The sequence below is a fragment of the Cetorhinus maximus genome, chromosome 15 (genome assembly GCF_964194155.1).
Source record: "Cetorhinus maximus chromosome 15, sCetMax3.hap1.1, whole genome shotgun sequence".
NCBI classification, from domain to species: domain Eukaryota; kingdom Metazoa; phylum Chordata; class Chondrichthyes; order Lamniformes; family Cetorhinidae; genus Cetorhinus; species Cetorhinus maximus.
In genome coordinates this window covers 3,958,651-3,982,834 of record NC_135893.1, presented here as the reverse complement: position 1 = coordinate 3,982,834, position 24,184 = coordinate 3,958,651, and the positions used below count along the sequence as shown (strand labels likewise).

The following is a 24,184-nucleotide window of genomic DNA, read 5'->3' as shown; positions in this document are numbered from 1 at the left end:
TTTGTGTTATCGTTAAATTTGAGCAGCTTATTGTTAGTTTCAGTATCCAGCTAATTTATGTAGCTTAGCAAAAAGGGATCCACTCACCATTTATCGCCACCATCCTCTCCCCTACACATTCTCATGTGACTTTTCACAATCTTTGGTTGCTTTATATTGTAGCCAGAATGTTTGGTGAGCAGGCTAACAGTGCATGGATACACCCTCAAGATAACTGCAAGATTTCTCATGGTTTTTAATTTAGCCTCATGGAATCGTAGAATGGTTACAGCACAAAAGGAGGCCATTTGGCTTGTCATGTCTGCTGCTATCTAAGAGCTACTCAGCTAGTCCTATTCCCCTGCCTTTTCACTGTAGTCCTGTAAATTTTACGTAATTATCCAATCTCCCTTTTGAGTACCACGATTGAATTTTGTTATAACCAGATGCTGCCATATCAAAACATTTGTAGAAGAACAGAAATATAACCTCATCCTGAAAAAGTTAAAAGACACTTTCGGTCAGGAATGTTTTATTTAGGATTAAAGTCTGTCCTTCTTTGAGAGTTTAAGAACAACATATAAATGAATCACAGGCCCAGCCAGAGTTACCCGCTTGACTTTGTCATATTTTCCATTCAACTGTGGACACGTTTCTGTCCAAATGAGCACATCTTAAGTGTTCTTCTTTTAACAAACAGGATGTTGCCCAACAGCACAGTTTGTATGTTAAAATAACAGGACACTTTACATTTAATCAGACACCACATGATGTTAACAATCCAAAGTATTTCCAGAGATTATCCCAACCGCAATTTGTTTTCTAGGCAAATTGTTACATCACAATGTTTTTAATTACAAGGCTAGACCATCACTTTCTTAAAGATCACATGCTTTCCTTCAGAATTTTTAAAAAAATGTTTAATTATTTGAACAGCTATAGTTATAATATAGTTAGCATCTGGTTATAGTTATAATAGTCACACAATGAATGTTAATTGAAGGTAATCGCAATGGCTGATATGGAGTTTCCTTTCTGAAATTCAACCATAACATAATTATTCACTGTTTCTATGTTTCACCTGGTAATAAAGATATCCCTTTTCGTGTGTCGTGGCTGCTTTAGTCATCTGCTGAAGTATGGTAATTTCACCGTATTACTGCAAATGCAGATCTGTGGATGCTGGCAGGAATAAAAACAGAAAATGCTGGAAAAACTCAGCAGATCTGGCAGCATCTGTGGCGAGAGAAACAGAGTTAAAATTTCAAGTCCTTTTGAGTTCTCCAGAGCAGAAAAAGAAGTATACGGACTCAAAACGTTAACTCTGGTTCTCTTTCCATAAGATGCCGCCAGACATGCTGAGTTTTTTCCAGCATTTTCTGTTTTTATTTCAGACTTCCAGCGTCCGCAGTGTTTTGCTTTTATTTTGATGCTGGTAGGAAGGCAGACAGCGTCTCTTAGGCACCCTAGCCTGCCTGGCATCTGTCGTACACCATCATCTTAGAGGGTTTCCACTGGGAGATATTGATATTGGTAGTGATGTAGGGGACAAAGAAGTACAAGTGGTACAAAAGCTGAAGTAAACCTCGGTGCCAGCAAGAAAGCCTTCAAATGATCACCTACCTGAGTTTGCTGTTCTTAGCAACTGTGGATGCTAGCTTCCCTGGGGGTGGGTTAGACCTGGTGCCTGCATTTCCTATACAGTAAGGTTTAGCACAGTAAGTAAATATACCTGGGCTAGAAATAAGTGGAAATCGGTTGCAAAACGATTCCATCTAATTTTGCACTGCATTGCACATCATTGGAATGAAAACAGAAAATACTAGAAAGGCTCAGCAGGTCAGGCAGCATTTGTAGAGAGAGAAACAGAGTTACTGTTTCAGGTCAATCCTCCACTTGTTACACTTGAATTGAAAAAGCCCAATGCTTTTAATTTATAGAGTGCAAATATATTTCAATGAACGTTAGTCATTTCAACTTTGTCTATGTGAGCATGAGCCTCTTAGTGCTAAACTGCTTCAAAACTACATTGGCAGATGTTTCAAATAATTGCAATCTGCTGAATTTGTCAAGTATGTTATTTTCAGGAAATACTGTAAATGGCGGAAAGCCTAGAGGAGTAATTGTGACCTGGTACCTGTGCTTATTTTCAGACTTGTTCATTTTTGCATCAAATCTAATGGTATTTTTGTAAAGCACTACCTTGGGGAGGAATGCCCAACACCACTCAGAATTTGCTGTTTGTACTCTAGTTTTGTAATGATTTCTAAAGCTGGGACTGTAAATTGACAATTTCCTTTACGATGATATTGTATGAGATATGAGTTGGGATAAACAATTTGAATAACACTTTGGATTCAGAAAGATCTAAACTTGAATTTTCTACATTTGAGGCTGTCCAGGTGGACTCCAATTATTTTCTGGTCTGGTGTATCTCTCGTTACAAATTGACTTATTTTTAAAGGGGCTGGTGAATGTTTACTGTTTTCAGATATTTTGACAGTGATTCATCATTTTTCTTTTAAATCCAAACTGTTTCATAGTACATGAAATGCAGATCTCCAATAATGTGCCAGCCAACACTGACGTGAAAAGACGTGACTCTAAATCTTACTTTTAAAAAGCATTTCATAATCAGCCTGGACCTTCATTAAGTTCCATCATAGCAAGCTCTCAGCTTTCCTATATGGCGCTTTGTATAGTAAGGTGAAACATTGTGCAGAGCAGACTCAGTTTCTGAGGTGCTACTTCAATGCATGTTCTGGGTTTTATCCCAGAAAGCAGCTCAGCTGGCTGCTGTTGTTATTACAAAGCTTCGGCTTTACATACTGAATGTTGCTGCTTCCCACCAGTACAGCCCCTTACAAATACATACAATTCATCAGTAACTTTCTTCTGTCTCCAGATTAATTACCTTCAGTCATAATTAAACTCAACTTCAACTTTTGCTAATGATTTCAGTCCACATATTCCCATTTCAGTCACACCTTCAGTGCACATAACCTTCATTATTCCTCAACGTGCAATAGCTGAATCCTACAACTTGATGCGGTACTAGAATGTGGGGGTTGAAGCTCAAATAAAGGGTGGAATAGGACAACAAACATGCACACAATTGGTGGATCTTTTCTGTATTTTTGTTTTGCCCTTCCAACCTCTACAAGGTCTTTCTAATATCTCTCTTGTGCAGGATATATGAAACAGCCTGTCACCTGATAATTTTCTCATCTGCAGTTTACCGCTTCCTCTCCATCACAATCCTCCTCATCTCTTGATATTTCATATTAATACTCTGGCCATTGCGCTTCTGGACCTACTTTTCTTCACAGACTATCTCCCCCCATCCCGATATGCTTTTCCTCTTCCCTGTATGTTCGCTGTTTGAGACACAATGAGGTGTCGCTCAATAAAACTTATTTTTTCTCGGGATCTCAAAACTCTGGAACTCTTCATTTCCCTCACTCTTTTCTTTCCACTAAAATTTTGCAGGTTTTCCTAACTATGCTTCTGACATTTAAAGACTGTTTCCTGATTATGTTTATTTTCTAACATCTATTCTTTCATTTTAACACTATCCTCTGGTCCTGTGCCCTTAGTCACGGTGAGATAGTCTGTTTACATCTTTGCCTGTCAGCATGTGAATTGGGGCTTTACAATCATCACCGTTCACAGCATGATACCGATGTTTGTGTATTGTCAGGTTCAGATTAGTTGCAAGATGGCAAATCAGCATGAGAGATATTATTGCATAAGTTATAAATCGACAAAGACTGCATGACCTCAAAATCTATTTCATCTTTTTCTCTCCACAGGGTCGGTGTGAGATTGACGTTCGGAATAATCGGAATCAGACTCCTTTGCAGCTTTCGGTTACACAGGGTCACACTGACATAGTCCAGCTCTTGGTGACTGAAGGCTGTGATGTGAATGCAGAGGATGAAGATGGCGACACTGCTATGCATGTGGCACTCTGTCGTCAGCAACTGGCAACCATCATGGCATCAAGGGAAGGAGAAACAAGCTCGCTGTATGCAAATGTAGGTTTAAAGAGGTCAGAATAGGAGAAACTTTATGCTAATGCTGATAATAGAACTTTTAAAATATTCTTATGCATATCATTATATCACAGTATGTAGTAACACAAAGTATTTGGAATTTGTTTGTGTATGTTAAACTCAGAAAGCATTTTCTTTCTGTCTGGCTTATTATTAAAAATAAATTGTATAATTGGTTCTGAAAAAATCAACCAGAGTCACTGAGATGCCTCCCTCGCTTTTCAGTATTCCAACTCAAGTTTAATTCACTTCCAAATTATACATTTCGCTTCATAGAAAAAAGTAGTCTCTATACAGATTACTATACTACCTCCTCCTTTCTCTGCGCTAATAAAATTGTGAATACAATGAAATTAGATACAAGGTAATGGCCTGCCATTTCCAGCTACAGATTTAAATGCCTATTTTTATAAATATTAATATTGGATATTCTATAATAATCTGCAATATACATACACTGCCACTTGCCCCTAGTGGGCCAGATTTTGCTATAAGAGGGCATCTAACGAGGTCTGACATTAGCAAGACTTGCCCAGCACCCATAAGCTCAGAAATGTTTCATCTGTAAATTGCTGCAGTGAGAGCAACAGGACACCTGGGACCTGAGTGAAAAGGCAACCAGCAGGGTATCTCCTTAAACTGAGATTTAAGGATTGAGAAATAAGCAGCAGTAGGACTAGGAGGGTGAATTAAAGGAAGAGAATTCATTGTCAAATCAGATCCTGAAAGAGAAATAGTGGGAAAAAAAAATCAAATTAAAAGAGAAAAAGAGATGGGAACATTTTTTTTTAAAAAGTAAAATTTAAAATTCTACATTTTAAAAATCTTCAACAGCATTTAATACCTCAAAGGAATGAGACTTCACACTTAAAAAGTTAATTTTCAGAGGTTGATTGGCAGTAATTAACAGTTATCAAGATATTAAAAGGATACTTATTCTATCACCTAACTGCAGCAACTTGATAGCATTCAATGCATTGCAATGGTGAGGCAGATAGTGAAATGCCAATTTCGTGAAGCTAAAGCTAATGTATCTGGGTTTTCTGACGGTACAAGGTTAGGTGGGAATCCAAGCTGAGGAGGACACAAGGAGATAGAGACAGGTTAGCTGAGTGGGCAACGAGGTGGCAAATGGAGTATAATTTGGGGAAGTGTGAGGTTTTTCATTTTGGTAGTAAGAATAGTAAAGCAGAATTTTTTTTAAAAGGCACGAAACTTGTAAATGTTGCTGTTCAGAGGGACTTGGCTGTACATGGACAAGAAACACAAAGTTAACATGCAGGTACAGCAAACAATGAGCAAGGCAAATGGCATTTTGGCCTTTATTGCAAGGGGACTGGAGTACAAGAATAAGGAAGTTTTGCTATATTTGTACAGGGCTTTGGTGAGACCACACCTGGAGTACTGCGTGCAATTTTCATCTCCATATTTAAGGAACAATATACTTGCATTAGAGGCGGTACAGCCAAGGCTCACTAAATTGGTATAAAAGCAGGAAATGCTGGAAAAACTCCAAGTCAGGCGGCATCTGTGGAGAGAGAAATAGAGTTAATATTTCAAGTCCAATGTGACTTCGTCGGAACTTTCACAGATGCTGCCAGACTCACTGAGTTCTTCCAGCATCCGTAGTATTTTGCTTTTATTTCACTAAATTGGTTCTTGGAATTGGTTTGTTGCCTTATGATGAGAGGCTGTCAATTTGATTTGTATTCCTGGGAGTTTAGAAGAATGAGGGTTGATCTCATTGAAGTATAAGAGATTCTGAAGGGGCTTCAAAGGGTAAGCACTTGAGAGGTTGTTTCCCTTGCTGGGAACATAGAACGTGGAGGCATGGCCTCATGAGAAAGGGCTGATCATTTAGGACTGAGATAAGGAGAAATCTCTTCACTCAAAGGTTTGTGAATCTTTGGAATTGTCTATCCCAGAGAAGTGTGGATGTTTCACCTTTCGATATGTTTAAGGCTGAGGTTGACAGATATTTGGTGTCTCAGGGAACTGAGGAACATGGGGAGCAGGTGGGAAAAGAGAGTTGAGGTGGAAGATCAGCCACGATTGTATTGAATGGCAGAGCAAGCTTGATCGGCCACATGGTCTACCCCTCCTATCTCTTATGTTCCTACAGCAACTTTTGGATATTGGCATTTAACTAAACATCTTCTCCTCACCTGAATTTGCTGTACCATTTTCGCGTAGATAACAAGTGAGTGTTATTAGCCTAACTGTTGTTTTGGCTGCGCCATTATATATTGTTTAAACCCTCATATTTTACTTTGTTTCTTTGCTCCTTAGTTGCAGACTTCTGGGTTATTGGGATCCACTGAGCTTAATGTGGGTGCTGCCATTGCCTGCTTCCTGGCCCAGGATGGAGCAGATATTAACTACACCAACTACAAGGGCAAAACGCCACTCGACCTGGTCACACATGGCAGGGTAATACAGATAGTCAAAAGCTTTGCAGAGAAATTCAGGTAAAATAGCAATATCCACTAACTATGTCATTTACTTTGAGATAATTATTTTGCTCTTGAGTACATTCTGCCCTTAATACAGACGTTAAAAGTACACATTACATTAACTTCATTATGCACCATGACAGAGGGTAAAGTATTGAAAAAAAAGAAAAGGTGCGCAGTCCTTGTCTGTAACCGAATGCTGCCAGCTGGGCTTTAATGGCACTGAGCTTTAAACCACAAGTGAACCAGCCTTGTATGTTTTTGTCCCCCGCCCATCTCAGCTCATAGTGTTATCCCCTCCCCTCCTGATGTCACTAATTTGTGCTGAGCTGAGGTGGTTAATGTCTGTGCAGCAGGACTGGGAGAGAGTTCCTGTCAAGGTTTCTATTTACGGCCATATCTGTGTGTGGACAGAATTGGACTTGGCTGCGATGCTTCTCCGGTCAAATAGGCTGCCAACGTTCATGGTTTTGGTTCACACATGAAAAATGGACACTAGGGGCAAGGCACAGACGATGCCCAACAGTTGGGGAACTGTACCCAAACATAAGTCAAACATTAAACCAAAAATCCCTGTCACACTCAGTGTTATAGTTTTATTCATGGGAATACATTTTTTTAACAATCTGAGAAATTTACTCAGCAATTATTATATCAATTTAAAACTTTAGTTTTCTTTTGGCTCTATGCCCTCTTTTAAGCTTTATTTTAAAATGTGTCAGCTGATGATTGGAAGTTTACAGGTTCTCAATTAGTTCAAATGCCTGATTAAACAATTTTTTTTTTCTTTATTCTTTCAGCATTTGTTGCCCACCCCTCTTTGCCCTTGAACTGAGCGGCTTGCTAGGCCATTTCACAGGGCAGTTAAGAGTCAACCACATTGCTGTGGACCTGGAGTCACATGTAGGCCAGACTGGCTAAAGAAGGCAGATTTCCAAATTATATTAATTTTACCATCAAACACTCAGGGCTGCGCTATTTCTGTCAGTGGCAGGAGATTAGATAACACACAAGGTTAGATAACACAGGGGTTCTGATTAATTCTGTGAAAGTATTTTAAACCATGTTGTTAGAATTTGCCTTCCATGGAAGTCTCACTCAACCCTCTCCTTTGCCAATTGAAACCAAATAGTTGAGATGAATTGTGAAGCTCTGCTGTTGTTGGGCTCTACTATGGAATTGCTTGGGGATATGTTTCAACTCCAGGATCAGCCTTTACAAAACTAATCAAATTTTACTGACACAATAATTGTGTGTATGTGTGTGTTTATGTTTATAAAAGCGTCTCGATGCTTGTTATGAGTCAAAGGATGCAGTATTTTATAAGACAGAAGCATTATACCACATAAAGTCTTATTATTCTCCTAGAATGGGTGTTCCTTTGAGGTTACAAAGTCTACTTGCCATTAAGTAAACACTGGGTGAGTTCACACCATATCTGAGATTGCAGATGTCCTGCCTTTGCTGTTTTGTGTTCCTAAAGCATTATTTTGTTTATTATACTTCAAAGTGTGACACAGAAAACTGAATGTGACACTTGGAAGTGTGATGGGCAGGAAATGCACTCCCAACCAAACTGGTCTACCTTTTCTGATTGTAATGCAGACAGTAACCCAGTTATAGTAAAGATTCCCCTCAGTTAGAATTGGAAAACCTAAACTATTATTTTTCATAACATTATTACAAGCAAATCTCCTGAGGCACTGCTCATAGAACATCAGAGGATGCAGTGTTTTTTAAGGATAGGACTGTTATACTATGTAATGCTCTGCGTTGCCCTTCTGTTGAAGGAAAACTATATTTGCTTAAGGCCACGAAATCTAATGATACATAAACAATGGCCATTTAAACTGTTCCGAGTTCAGAATCTTGGCTTTGTTTTCTAGAAAATCAATTAAGAGGCAGATGTTGTAGCTCCAGTATTTGTGTTTATGGAGTTTCTCCTGTAGATTCCAAATGCTACATTGAATTCTTTCTACTTTTTTTTTTAATATAAATGTAATACGAAAATTTTGAGTGGTTTATGATGCCTGGAGTGTGATGTGGCAAGTGTGCACACATGTAACGTTTTTATAATGAGCGCTACATAAGCATATCTCCTGTTGTACGATGTGATTTGTAAAGCTATTGGTCCAGCCCCCTCACTCCACAGTTGTCAAAGGTTGAATTCCACAGTAGATGAATTTTCAAATCAGCCAATTGTGAATCATGTCACCAGGCAAGTGTTCCAAAGTGATGAGCACACTTGGCATTATCTTATGGCTGATCTTGGTGCTTTTTTTCATGATCATCCCGAAGAAGCTGTTGACTGGATGGCTGTATCCGCTCTGACGTGATTGTGTAGTGCAAGGAGTCATCTGGTGAACATAAGGGAGAGTTGGCAGAAATGAGGCATTTTGTTTTAAAATTTCTGTAAGAAAGGTCCTTTAATCTTCTGTCACTCTTTATTCCAGGGGACCACAGCTGCAGTCAGGGGGGACAACAGTTCTGCGACGAGTCCACACGACTCCAAATACCATGACAAATCTTTTACTCCCTGTGTCAGCAGGTCCTGCTGAGTGTCTAGTGTGTTCTGAGCTGTCCTTACTGGTTCAGTTCACACCCTGTCAACACATTGTAGTATGTGAAGGTACAGTATGCAATCTCTAACGGGAAACTACAAACAACTATGTTTACTTAGATGTATTGTTGCTTATTAACAACATCCTTATAGTAAGTTGAGTTTTTATTTCCTGATGGAACAGATCATTAAGTCGTCAAAGGGAATGGGCACTGCTCTGAGCTCATTTTAACCATATTTGTTTCACTTTAACTCATTTTGCTAAAAATGCTGTTGATGTGATTATACATGGACTTCAAAAGGCACCACACTTTCGGAAGGATGTGAAAGCATTAGAGAGGGTGCAGAAAAGATTCATGAGAATGGTTCCAGAGATGAGGAGCTTCAGTTACGCAGAAAGATTAAAGAAGTTGTGACTGTTTTCCTTGGTGAAGGGAAGGCTTTGAGGAGATTTGATAGAAGTATTCAAAATAATGAGGGGTCTAGACAGAGTAGATAGGGAGAAACTATTCCCATTGGTGGAAGGATTGAGAACCAGAGGGCACAGATTTAAGGTAATTGACAAAAGAAGCAATGGTGACATGAGGAAAATCTTTTTCATGTAGCGAGTTAGGACCTGGAATGCATTGCCTGAGAGTGTACTGGAGGCAGGGTCAATTAAGGCTTTCAAAAGGAAATTAGATCATTATCTGTAAAGGAAAAGTTTGCAGGGGAGTGGCACTAGGTGAGTTGTTCCTTCAGAGGGCCAGGAAGATATGATGGGCCGAATAGCCACCCCCTGTGCTGTAATCATTCTATGCAGGAGAGGTAATATTTATCCTCAATAATAATGAAATGACACTGAAATCGCAGAAAGATGTCACTATCAAGCACAAGCTGTAAGAGTAGGATTTGGGTAATAGTAATTAAAAGGAAACAATCAACCATATTGCCCTGCAATATATTTCGATGTGCTCTAGCAGTTACTTATTTGCTATAAACGATACTCCAGAGACAAAAAAATTAACAACTAGTGCCTGTAATTAGTGGAAAGCACAGTAATGGAGTCTCACAGAAACAGATTTGCAAAGAAGGTACAAAGTGTGCCAGTATATGACTGAGTCAACACTGTCTCTTGTTCTCCGAGACTTGACAAAAGGTCTGAAAATGGGTGGACAAATTAAAGGAAATACAAAGGTACAGCAGAAATGTTACTTCAAAGCACAGCACAGGGCGTGTTTGCACATGAAATGAAGGAATAACTCTAAAAGTTAAAATGTGAAGAAGTGCTGTCTTGATGCCAAGGAATAAAAAGGGAAATGCAGCAAGTGAGATATAAAAAGTAAAATAGCATGGTCATGAAAATTGCGCTACACCCATTAGAATGGGAGAGGGAATGTTCGTAGAAAGAAACATCATTGGATCAAATCACCCTGCTGTAGTCTCACCTATGATATTTTAAGGTGCAACTAAGATATTACGGAAGGGTGGACTATGCTACAGGCGCAGGAGCCTGAAATCTTAAGGATCTCGCTTCATATAAGGAAGTTATGTTTAATTTGTTCTGTTTTTCTCCTCCTACTTTAACCTTCCTGGGGTGAGGGTTATTGTCTATGCAAGGTGGGCTCCCTCTAGCATCCCCACCACCAAAAAGGACTGAGCTGAGGCCTAAGATAACAATAGTTTTGAGATCTGAATTTAGGGATAGATGCTCCAGTAGTGGGTCTCATCCTTCAGGCCATCCTACACTCCCTTCAAGACCACCACCACTCCTTCTTTTGGAGGTCCTTGGGATCGATGGTGTCACTGGTGGGTCTACAGGCCCTTCCTGCTGCCATTTTAATGAGGCAAAGCAATGATGCAGTTTTCAAAAGCTTCATTGCTAAGATAGGAGAGTAAAATCTATAGGCAGGGCAGGGCTGCAGTTGTGTTGCTTCCTACCTAATTTTCCTCCAGTCTGAGTTTCCCAGTTTGAATTTCATGCGCTTTATTGGAGGAGAGTACAACCTATTGTTTAGAAGATGTTAAGACTATGAAGATTGGAGGATAGGATGGAACTCATGGTAACTACCAAATTAATCATTCACTGTATAATTTTTGTGGTGTGTCAGATTATTTATCCAAGCACATAATTGTGCACACATCATTACAGTCCCCAAATAAATAATGTTCAATTGCTCATAAAATACCAGCTGCTCTATTCAGGGAGAAAGCAGAATCACAGAATTGTTACAGTGCAGAAGGAGGCCATTTGGCCCGTCATGTCTACACTGGCTCTCTGAATGAGCATTATGACTCAGTACCATTCTCCTGCCTTTTCCCCATAACCCTGCACATAATCATCTAACGCCTCCTTGAATGAGTTTATTGAACCTCCCTCCACCGCACTTCCAGGCAGTGCATCCAAGACCCGAACCATTCGCTGTGTGAAAATTTTTTTCTCATATTGCATTTGCTTCTTTTGTAAATCACTTTAGATCTGTGCCCTCTCATTCTTGATCCTTTTACAAGCAGGAGCAGTTTTTCCTGATCTACTCTGTCCAACCCCCTCGTGATTTTGAACACCTCTATCAAATCTCCTCTTAGCCTTTTTCTCTCCAAGGAGAAAAGTCCCAAGTTCTCCAACCTATCTTCATAACTGAAGTTTCTCATCCCTGGAACCATTTTAGTAAACCTCTTCTGCACTCTCTTCAGTGCGTTCACATCCTTCCTTAAGTGTGGCGCCCAGAACTGTACACAATACTCCAGCTGAGGTCTAACTAGTGTCCTATACAAGTTCATCATAACCTTCTTGCTCTTGTACTCCATGTCCCTATTGATAAAGCCCAGGATACTGTATGTTTTACTAACTGCTCTCTCCACCTGTCCTGCCACCTTTAATGACTTATGCATATATACACCCAGGTCCTTCTGCTCCTGCACACCCCTTATTTTATATTATTTCTCCATGTTGTTCCTACCAAAATGAATCAACTCACACTTCTCTGAATTGAACTTCATCTGCCACCCATCTGCCCACTCCACCAACTTGTCTGCCTTTTTGAAGTTCTATGCGTTCCTCCTCACAGTTCATAATGCTTCCAAGTTTTGTATCATCTTCAAACTTTGAAATAGTCCCCTGTACACCAAGATCTATATCATTAATATATATCAGTAAAAGCAAGGGTCTTACCCCAAGGGAGCTCCACTACAAACCTTCCTCCAGCCTGAAAAATATCCATTAACTGTTACTCGCTGTTTAAAGGAAGTGGCTGCAGAGATAGTGGAGGCATTGGTCGAAATATTCCAGAACTCGCTGGATTCCGGGAGGGTCCCAGTGGATTGGAAAACCGCTAATGTGACACCCCTGTTCAAGATGGGAGGGAGACAAAAAACAGGAAACTATAGGCCAGTCAGCCGAACATCTGTCGTTGGGAAAGTGCTAGAGTCCATTATTAAGAAAGAAATAGCAGGACACTCACGGTATTGGGGGTAATATATTAGCATGGATTGAGGATTGGTTAACATACAGAAGACAGAGAGTCCGGGATTAATGGGTCTTTTTCAGGTTGGAAAGACGTAACTAGTGGAGTACAGCAAGGATCAGTCCTAGGCTCCTCAATTATTTACTATCTATTTCAATGACTTGGAGAAGGGGGCAGAGTGTAATGTATCCAAATTTACTGACGATACAAAAATAGGTGGGAGGGCATGTTGTGATGAGGACATAAGAAATCTGCAAAGAGATATCGATAGGTTGAGTGAGTGAGTGGGCAAAAACTTGGCAGGTAGAGTTTAATGTAGGAAAGTGAGAGGTCATGCACTTTGGTAGGAAGAATCAAAAGGCAGACTATTATTTAAATGGAGAGAGACTCCAAAAAAGTGCAGCACAAAGGGATCTGGGTGTTTTTGTGTATAAAACACAAAAAATTAGCATGCAGGTTCAGCAAGTAATTAAGAAGGCAAATGGAATTTTGGCCCGTATTGCTAGGGGGTTGGAGTTTAAAAATAGGGAAGTCTTGTTACAACTGTACAGGGTGTTGGTGAGGCCACACCTGGAGTACTGTGTACAGTTTTGGTCCCCGTATTTAAGAAAGGGTATACTGACATTGGAGACAGTTCAAAAGAGATTCACTAGACTGATTCCTGGGATGAAGGGGTTGACTTATCAAGAATGGCTAAACAGGTTAGGCCTTTATTCATTAGAGTTTAGAAGAATGAGGGGTGATCTTATTGAAATGTACAAGATTCTGTGGGGGCTTGACAGGGTAGATGTTGAGAAGCTGTTTCCACTAGTGGAGGAATCTCGAACTAGGAGACATAGTTACAGAATAAGGGGACACTCATTTAAAACTGAGACGCAAAGGAATTTCTTCTCTGAGGGCAGTGAATGCCTGCAATTCTCTACCCCAGAGAGTTGTGGAGGCTAGATCACTAAGTATTTGAAAAGGAGGTAGATAGATTTTTGAAATATCAGGGAATTGAGGGCTGTGAGGAGCTAGCATGAAAGTGGAGTTGAGGCCTGGCGCAGATCAGCCATGATCTTTTTGAATGGCAGGGCAAGCTTGAAGGGCCGAATGGCCTACTCTTCCTATTTCTAATGTTCATATGTTTCCTATTACTCAGTCAATTTTATATCCACATTGCTACTGTCCCTTTTATTCCATGAAGTATTTTGCTCAAGTCTGCTGTGTGGCACTGTATTGAATGCCTTTTGGAAGTCCATGTACACCACATCAATAGCATTACCCTCATCAACCCTCTCTGTTACCTCTTCAAAAAACTCCAAGTTAGTTAAACACAATTTTCCCTTAAGAAATCCATGCTGGCTGTTCCTAATCACTCCACATTTTTCCATGTGACTATTAATTCTATCCTGAATAATTGTTTCTAGAACCTTCCCCACCACCAAAGTTAAACTGACTGGTCTGTAATTGCTGGGCTTATCCTTACAACCTTTTTTGAACACGGGTGTAATGTTTGCAGAATGCAATGACCACTGTCCACACCCAAAAGGAATGACACCCAATGACCAACCATTACTGCACCCACCTGAAGCACTTGTACAGATATACTGCACTGGGGAACTAGATGGTGATATTGATGTGGAAGCACAGTGTGATGTACCAGCCCAATGTGTTAGCTTATCTGATTTTCAAAAGTTCAAGATATTTTTGTGAACCTGTTCAGAAGTACCTAGCATGCTAATCTCTAATCTATTTATCATTATATTCACACTATGTATTACAAAAACTTAATACAAAATGGAAGATGTATCGTAGGTGCTGATTTCTGACAAGTTTCTTATTTAATTCATAGAGTGCTCTGTAAGAATGAAGAAATGCATCAAATGCCAAGTGTCCATAACAAAGAAAATGAGACATGGTAATGTATTTAAATCATTCATAATTGAAACACTATTTGCAGCACAACTCTTACATATTTGGTTTAGATGTAGCCCAGAGAGAATCTGGTTGCTGAGTGACACAAATAAACTTGGTGAGTTCTGTTCTGTCACAAGCGCTGCGACTGAATGTCCCGTGAATGTGCCCCCTGCAGTTGCGGTGACAGCTAATACAGCCTTACAAAAAATCTCAATTCCTTAATTTTGTTAATTACAGAGATAAAATAGCAACAAAGAAGAATTGAAATGCTAATGGGTACTTTCAAAAGTGAATATTAGCGACAGTTATTGCAGTGTGTATATTGTATCAGTTTTTAGTGTAGAGGCAAGACTGAAAGAGTGTGAGGAAACCAGTTCATTAATACTGTATGGCAGAGTGGGTTTATTTTCAAATCTTTTCTTTTGGCTGACCAGGATACTGTGTGGTATCAGTAGCTTATTCTCCTATTTCTTATGTACTTGCTGCCCCTCTACGACATTATCCAAAAACTACATCAGGTTCCACATGTACAATAGTTACACCTAACTCAATCTCACCACCACCTCTCTCTGCCCCTCTACTGTTTCCAGTTGCCACACTGATTGTCTGACATCCAATGCTGGATGAGCAGAAAATTCCTCCAGCTAAATTTTGGGAAGGCCAAAGTCATGGCCTTCGGCTCCCAGGACAAACTCTGTTTCGTAGCCACCAACTCCATCCCTCTCCCTGGTGACTATTGGAGGCTGAACTAGATTGTTTTGCAATCATGGTGTTGTACTTGACACTCAGATGTACTTTTAATTACATCTGCATTATTACTAAAACCATCATAGGGGAGCAGTAATGTCACTGGACTAGTAATCCAGAAGCGCAGCCTAAGCCCTGGGGGCAGGGGTTCAAATCCTACCATGGCAGCTGATGTAATTTAAATTCAATTAATTAACCTGGAATATAAAGCTAGTCTCAGTAATGGTGACCATGACAACTATCATTGAGTGTTGTAAAAACCCACCTTCCCCTTAAAGGAAGGAAATCTGCCATGCTTACCCAGTCTGACCTACATGTGACTCCACTAAATTGGTCTAGCAAGCCGTTTAGTTCAAGAGCAATTAGAGATGGGCAACAAATGATGGCCTTGCCAATGATGTCCACATCCCATGAAAGAATAAAGAAACCTATTTCAGCCTCCATAACATCACCCAACTCCATCAATCCTTAGCTCATCTGCTGCTCATCCATGTATTTGTTACCTCTAGATTTGACTATTCCATTGCACATCTTGCCAGACTCCCACATTCTCCCCTCCATAAACATGAGGTCATCCAAAACTCTGTTGCCCGTGTCCTTACTCATACCAAGTCCCATCCACAAATCACTGACCTATGTTGGCACCTGGCCGGGCAACATCTCGATTTTAAAATTCTCATCCTTGATTTCAAATCCCTCCACAGCCTCGCCCCTCACCATTTCTGTAATCTCCTCCAGCCCCACTATAACCCTCCAAGATACCTGTGCTCCTCCAATCCTGGCCTTTTGAGCAACCCGATTTTAATCATTCCACCATTATTGACCGTGCCTTCAACTGTCAAAGGTCCAAACTCTGGAATTCTCTCCCTGAACCTCTGCCTCTCTACGTCCCTCTCTCCTCCTTTAGGATGCTCCTTAATCTCTGACCAGGCTTTTGGCCATCTAACATAATTTGACACCGAATCACAGATATATTTTGTTTTATAAAGCTCCTGTGAAATTTCTTGGGATGTTTTATTACATTAAAGACGCTAAATAAATACAATTTGTTGTCCTTCAGAAATAACAACAAGGCCATTGTAGCAAGTGTGCTTCTGGGGGAGAAAAAAGCTATAATTTATCTTTGGGTGATGCTCCCTTTAAGGACGAGGTTTCTCCAAAAGGGGGTTTTCTGGTAAAGCACCTGGCTTCCAGTAAATGATCATATGACCAAGTTGCTTGGGACATAAACAATATAAAAAAGGGTCAACACGTTAATTAAGGGTGAGTAGATTCCTGGGGGTGGTTCTCTGTTCAAGCAGTTTAGTTTTAGTTTAACACTATCTGGAATGAAGGAAACACCTCTTTGAAGAAGGATTCAGTTGAAATCTTGGGTGTTGGCTAAAAGAGTTAAAATTCTTTTAACAGTGAGTTGAATTTCTGGTATAACCAAGCTGAGTGAGAGTTTTAGATGCAAATCTCCAGAGTTAAAACATATTAGAACCAGGAGGATTCTGACTTGAGATGACGACGCATAAGATGCTAGCAACACCAATGTTGAACAGAGCGTTTACAATCGTAGGATGGTTGAAGGCAATTTAAAGGGAAAACCTACCAGAAAAAAGTGGAAGGCCCAAAATATCTTAACCCTTTGAAACAGTACTCAGACCAAGCGGTTAATCTAATTTTTGATTAGTATGTAACTTGAGTTTTGGGTGTAAGTCTAATGAGTATAGAAGAAAGGTGTCTTTAAAGAGCTTGGCTTAGATTATAAGGAACTTAATTTATTGTACATTTAACATCTTTGACTATTTAAGACAGAATGTAGTTATTAGGATTGAGGTTCTTTAATTTTGGTGTAGTAAAATTCTTTTGATTGAAACCATGAACCTTATGGCTTTATTCTTTTAGCAAATACCTGGGTTTTCAGATTCTTTAAAAAAGAAGTTACTTGTCTCTACCAAGATCATAACACAAGTCAATTGTAGAAACTATAGCAAGTGAAAAAAATGTAGTGTAGTAAGTGTAAGAGCAGATGATGAACTGAATCAATGAGTGAGAATTTATTTTTTCTTTGGTAGCAATGTCATGTGAATTGAAGCATTGCTACTTATTCATGGCAAAGAAGGGTACTTTTCTCTCTGTCTTCAAGCTGAAAGATTAAAAAAACTGTTTGCTTTAAGGGCTTTATTAGATTGAAATGATAATGCTTACTTGTAATTTCAGTATGTTTTCCAATTTGGATGTTAATGCAAGATTCCAACTCTCTTGTGGAGCTTCCAGCCAGAGCATTTATAAATGTGGAAACGTAGGTGAAGGGACGAGGCCAATAGTACGCAACATCACCTAATTGAAAAGAGTAGAAGAGCTCAAGGTAACTGAGGAACCAATAGGATAAGAGGGGAGAGGGAAAAAAGTAAAGTCCCCATGGGAGTAAGTATAAGAGTAAGATTAAGAAGGAGGAAGAAAGAATTTAAAAGAGTCTGACAACAACTTCAAGATGCAAATATCCTGAGCTTCTGAAAGAAAGGACTTGCATTTATACAATCTCGTGATGTCTCACAGCACCCAAAATATAATGGCCCGGATTTTGCAGTTAGTGGCAAACAAACAGCGCTGTCCATTCATTGCACTTAGCGCTGCTCACAGACTTGTGGGCTTTGTGCAACAACCTACAGTGATCACGAGTCCGATCTAGTTCGGCGAATTCTACAGGGTATGCAGTACCGTGTCTCTTCAACCAATCCTTACTGAGACATGCAGAGTCTAAACCAGGAAGCTTAAATTAAAATAGTTAATTCAGTGAAAAAAATGTATGGAAAGCAAGATAAAGAGAGGGAAAGAAGGATAAGTTAAGAGGAGAGGGAGAGATCAAAGAGAATGAAAATGTTTTATTTTCTTTTTTATTTACATTTCCAACAATAATTGAACTCTGGAAGAATCAGACTCCACACTAGTAATAGTAAATTTTCAGTGGCAGAGAGATTGTTTGGTAGTAATTTATCATGCTGTTTAAAAATTTACTTAAACTTGAATACACCAGCCCTAACTTTTTCTGGCCTATTTAGTGAATGTCTAATAGGTAAGTCCCACAACTTCAAACCTTCCATTGTGATTGACTTTCTTGCTGAGGAGCACGGCAAATTGGAACTTTTTGATTTCTTCATTTAACAATGCATGTGCAGACACCGGAGGTCACTGTTCAATTGACTGCGTAATAACACAAAGCGGTAATATCTTCACTGCTTTTCCTAATGCAAAATTCTGGCCATTGAATTGCTTTAAAGAGCTGCTATGTAGGCAGCAATGTAGTGAATGACCAGTTGATCTAATTTTCAGAGTAAGGGTCGGAAGAAAGGATGATAGTCAAGACACTGGGAGAATTCTCTGCTGCTCTTTGAATAGTGAGGTGGATCCTAATATTCCCAGCATCGATGAGACGGGAACAGAGATGAGACAGTAGGAAAAATGTTTGCTGAGGAGCCTTTACTACTTTATTGGCCCCCTGCTATTTTCCCGAGGGCGGGGAAGGGAGCAGGCTGTGAAACAGGCCCACCCTTATTAATTCGGCATTTAACATCATTTTGGGCTCATCAGGGGACCACCTCGGTTCATTTTTAACAAGGCAGCTGGACTTGAACCGCTGTCAGGAATCAGTCCAGCTCAATGGAGGAGGTTACAGGGTTGGCTGTAAGCTTATGTGAGAAGATGCAGTTCAGAGTGATAATGAAGAGGCTGAGCATGGCAGAGGGGTTCTTATGCATAAAAATTCACTGATTTCAAAGAACACATCACCAGCCTATACTGTCCCAGATTCCAGACTTCCCGCTGCCGTCCGAAATGTGGGAAATTTTAACTTTGCCACCTTTTGTTCTAAAACATTATATGTGCAAACAGTTGCTGAAGCAAGTCACAATGTGGCCTGCTTTTTGACTGACCTGCCTCAGCTCCCATGTCCTTGCTGGCTCTTTGGATGGTAGACCTGTCCCTTGGCAATTAACTCCCCAACTCGGTCAAAATAGCAACCTCTTCCTGTTCGGTGTCGGGACAGGTTCACAACCTGGAATTGAACCCACCTCCTGATTTCCACCTCCACAGGAAAATCCAGCCTGCGGTGTCTCTAATACACACCTGTATGGCAGAAAGGTAGATGGCACGCCTAACAAAACAGCTTGGCAGTTTCACAGGCTAAAAATGAGGAGTGGGACTTGAACCCATTACCTTCTGATTCAGAAGCAGTCTACCCTTACAGCTGAGCCAAGCTGAATCTTTCCAATCTGATGGCATTATACCAAGTGACTCTAGAAGATCACAATGTTTTTTGTTAGAGCATGGAGCAAATAATTATAATGAGAGTTTTATAATACTGATGTTCTGCAATAAGGTAAATTTTTTTGCACTAATTATACCGATGTTTAAAGATGTTTAGAAATATTAAAATTGCTTTTTACATTGCAGTATTTTTGTGGTTCATCAGAGACTGTAGTAGGTTGTTGTAAATCAGGTTTTGATTACATTTAGAAGCTATTTAAAGAAAATGCAATTTATTAGTTATAGCTAATTTTTAAAAAATTAATACTTAAATCCAATGTATCTAGGTCAAAATAGTCACTCCTGTTACCATCCAATTGTGCAATCTGGTTGTCAGTATTTATTGACTGCAGATACTTTCAAGTATATTGATTTATGACCTAACATGCATAGCATAACACTATTGTACTGTGATAGGGCTTGAGGAACATGTAACTTGTACCTATCTGTACTAAACTCTGAATTACTGGTTTGTCTCCCAAGACATTTTCAAAATTCACTATATTCAATTTATTTGAGTTGTGCAAATCTTAGTGTTGTCACTCTAGGGCTGATGGTATACATGTTGACAAGACTGACAGAATGTTTTCATGTGGCAGATAACACAGAAGTTGAAAGCAGCTCCACTGCTGAACCGCCAGATCAGAGAAAACTGCTGGAACAGCTCCAGTCTCGATACAGGCAAATGGAGGAAAGGATAACATGCCCCATATGCATTGACAACCAGATTAAACTGGTGTTCCAGTGTGGCCACAGTTCCTGTCTAGAGTGCAGTGTTGCCCTGAAAGCATGCCCCATTTGTCGTCAGAACATTCGGGAACGGATACAGATTTTTGTTTGATGCATGGCAAGCCTTCTTTTCTATAATTCTGTTCTTTCAGAACATTTTCTGTACTGTACCTTTTCTGTGGTACGCTGTGTTTGTGTTTGTAATCACCTTCAGTTTTAGTCCTTGGCACCAGTGCAATTAGAATCCGTGTGATTGAGGTTTGTACATGCTGTTATCCAGCAAGAGACTAGAATTGCAATTTTGATAACTCGAATGCCCACTGTGAAGATTCAGTGGATGATATGTTAACAACAAAAGAGCAAACTTGTACATAACATGAAGCAAGTTTATTAATCATTGAATGTTGGCCCTGTTAATAGTTGCAAATGCTTGCGAAATGCACAAAGCTACAGTAAAAAAAAACCTTACTGTGTATGTATTTATATAAAAACTACAGTGTAATATAATCCATAATCTAACAACTGTGGCTCATGGTCAGTTGTATATATTTAAACGTTCCAGGAATACAAAATGGTACTTCAACAATCTTCCAGGTACAACGCCTATCAGCCAGTGCTAACCTTTTCCATCTGTATCTCTATCTAGCAACAAAACAACAGCTTCTGCAACAGAGAATTAATTATTTCAAATAATAAAATCATTAATTTTTGAAAACTTTATTTTAAACATAACTTTTCTTCTGTTATTCTGTCATCGTAGCGTGATTAGACAGCTAATATATTACATTAAATGTTGTCCTGGACATGTGGTAAAATGTCAGAAAAGATTGTGACTGAGCAGGGACGGTAACAGCTAGAATATCAAATCGATTAATTAAATATTTAAATATGAAGCTGTATGTTGTGGGTGTTTCTGTGTTTATAAATGTAGCTAGTTTATTTGCCTGGAACCATATTAGGCGATTTGATTCGATCCACTATATCAACTCAACACGGCAAAGTAAAATGGTACTGAAAATAAATTAAAAGTTCCATAGAAAATAATGAGAATTAATGCTTGTTTTGGTCTGTGAAATATTAATCTTCTCACCCAGACATGCTATTGTAAGATGTGTTTATGTTTAAATATTCCAGGAAAATAAAAATCAACAGAAATAGGAATTAGATGCAGTTCCATCAAGGATTCTCAAACTAGAGACAGTTCCAATTCACCGGTCTAATTTTCACATTGAGTATTGTATTCAAGGGAGCAAAACAGAGATGAGGTCAGTGTAGTAATGAGATTCTGAATCTGGATAACTGCTGTGTTCTTTGTAAAGGTGTTACTACTAGACGCACTAGTAATACCTGGGGACGCGGCTTTAATAGTATGTTAACTTCTGTTTTTATTACATTGGCAGACTGTTCACGATGGACTTCTTTAGTGTTTAATTAAAATGTAAATTATACATTCGGTTTGTGGGCCTGTGGTTGGACCTAAAATTTTGAGACTTAGCAAGGCCATGATGTGGCAATGTTATATCATACCCTAATGTTCTCCATTTTGCCTGGGAAGGTTACAACCTTGTGTCACAAAGAATAAGTTACTTCAAACTCAACAGGCAAAGCTGGAAAGTGCCATCACTTCATTAGGCAAGATCAAGATGCTTAAGTTCATAGTTTTTACAAGTTGGTATAAAAAGCTAAAAGTACAAAAGATTGACACGGTATCAATCATAGCATTATTATATAAATAAAATTCAAAGAAAAATGCTTTGACAAAAAATACTACACTTTAGTCTTGATACATAGACATATTAAATTACCTGTTTATTTGAATCAGAGGAACGTGAAGAAATAGTATTATGACTGGTTGGTGTTACTTTAATCAAGAAAATGATTGTAACAGTGAAAATTGGGATTTGAAGAAGACCATGGCAACATTTGGAGAAGACTGATGCATTTTGTGAGCTTTTGTGAGACTTATTCCACCAATTTAAACCATAAAGGTCCATGTTTAATTTGATGGCACAAAACAGCATTTAACAGGTGAAGATAAATTTACAAATGCAACTTGGAAAAGCAAATCAGACTTGGTATATTTTGGTTAGTGTATAGATTGTGTTGCGTGATATGTGTTGGTGTGGAGTACTTTTTTCTGAAACCTGATGAAATTATTAGTATGTCATTTAGTTGAAATGTTGCTTAGTTCAGCAGCCTTTATTAAGTTGAATTTTACAGATTTGGGCAACAGGTTTATATGTGCCAAACAGATTGTATCACTGAGGAAAGTGTATGGTCAGGAATTGCTGTTTAAATAAACTCGCAGTTCCTAAATGCCTGGCTTTCTTGTGCACATTCCTCCTCGATCTTAAACTCTCTCTTGAAATTAAAGAAGGTGCATGAATTGATATTCAAGTCTTGGATCAAAGAGGGAAGATTTTTGTTCAGTTTTGTTGACTCTGGGTCCATGGAAAACTCTGTTTTTTAAGATGAGGGGGGAGAGGGAGAATTGTAGCCATTGCTGAACCTTAGGGCTATTCTATTTGTGACGACGAACTGGCCAAACCATCCCAGGATTTGACTTTTGACAATAGACCACTTCATCATAAACCAGTGTCATTAATCAACCAATTTGGAAAATATTGGAAATATTGTCTGTTCCTTTTCACACATTAATAATGAGAATGTACTTATGCCCAGAAGAACAGAAACATTAGCAAAAAAAACAACACAGCAAATAGAATGGAAAATGTGAGACCACAGGACTTGGTTACTGTATTTTTAGCTAAACATCTGCATTGGAAGTTTTGTTCTCATGGCCTTATTGTTTCCTGCTGGGTTACTGTATCCTCATGTTGAAGTTCTATACTGTGAATAAATTATTTTGAATTACTGTTGTGATTGATGACTCCGGTTACATTAAAATAAGGAGCATTTATTCCACTATTGACTGAAGAAAGAAACTTTTTGAACAGAATGTTCCTGAATCTCTCACGTTCAGATGTGAATTTGGGTATAAATTGTGTTCCTCACGGGCCCTGCACACCATGAAATAACAATGAAATTCTCTCAGGAACTGCTTCATAGAACAACGAGCTTTTATTGGATCATATCCACCTGTGAATAGAGGACTGTTATTTATGTATGAGAGTATTGACCATCATAACCATCCCAAAGATTGTCAGATAACTTTGATTCTCAAGACAGATGATATTGAGTCAAAATTTTCCTGGACTGCATTTTGGCATCGATGCCTGAAAGAAGCAGAGCACCACAAATGTGCTGTACCTTTCCAGAGTCAGAATCAGCACAATTTCCCCTAGTGCTGGCTGACCCTTTCTAAAGTCAAGTAATCTTTGATGCAGTGCCTTTGGTCCTAGCTGGCAGCCTGGGGCTTCAAGTTCCAGTGAAAATTTGTTAGAAATTCAGAGTTTTATGCCCTAAAGTACTAATACTTGATACCTAGCTAATTCACACAGATTTTATTAAGTTATTGAAGGAGATATCAGATTCTGAGGGGGTTTGACAGGGTAGATGCTGAGAGGATGATTCCCCTTGTAGGGGGAATCTTAGAACTAGGAAACAGTTTAAAAATAAGGGTCCCACATTTAAGATGGAGATGAGGAATTTCTTCTCTCAAAGGGCTGTTAGTTTTTGGAATTCTCTTTCCCAGAGACCAGTGGAGGCAGGGTCATTGAACATATTCAAGTCTGAGTTGGACAGATATTTGATTGACAAGGGAGTCGAGGGTTATGGGGGGCAGGCAGGAAAGTGGAGTTAAGGCCACAATCAGACCTGTCATAATCTTATTGAATGATGGAGCAGGCTCGAGGGACTGACTGGCCTATTCCTGCTCCTATTTCTTTTGTTCTTATGAAAGGAATTTATTATCAAATTATTGAGGAGCTAATCTTTTGGTTTAAATGGAATTTGGCCCAATGCAGTTAATTGTAACTAGATTTTATATTGTCAAAATTAACATCTTTTAAACATGGGATGTGGGATTTTTTGGACCTTAAAAATCTTTCATTCTCTTCAGTAAGCACG

The 24,184-nt window shown here is 39.2% G+C and overlaps 1 protein-coding gene across 3 annotated transcripts in view; it reads left to right on the top strand.

Annotated features, from left to right (window-relative positions):
- mib2 (MIB E3 ubiquitin protein ligase 2) overlaps window positions 1-23,030 on the top strand; it is a 254,519-nt gene extending 231,489 nt beyond the window's left edge. For all 3 annotated transcript variants that reach the window (XM_078557745.1, XM_078557746.1, XM_078557747.1), the window contains exons 15-19: window positions 3,792-4,016; window positions 6,324-6,502; window positions 8,941-9,116; window positions 14,325-14,390; window positions 20,026-23,030. In XM_078557745.1, the coding sequence (XP_078413871.1) occupies window positions 3,792-4,016; window positions 6,324-6,502; window positions 8,941-9,116; window positions 14,325-14,390; window positions 20,026-20,267 (888 nt within the window). In that variant the 3' untranslated portion in view covers window positions 20,268-23,030. The remainder of the gene's footprint in view (window positions 1-3,791; window positions 4,017-6,323; window positions 6,503-8,940; window positions 9,117-14,324; window positions 14,391-20,025) is intronic.
- Window positions 23,031-24,184: the final 1,154 nt, after the last annotated feature.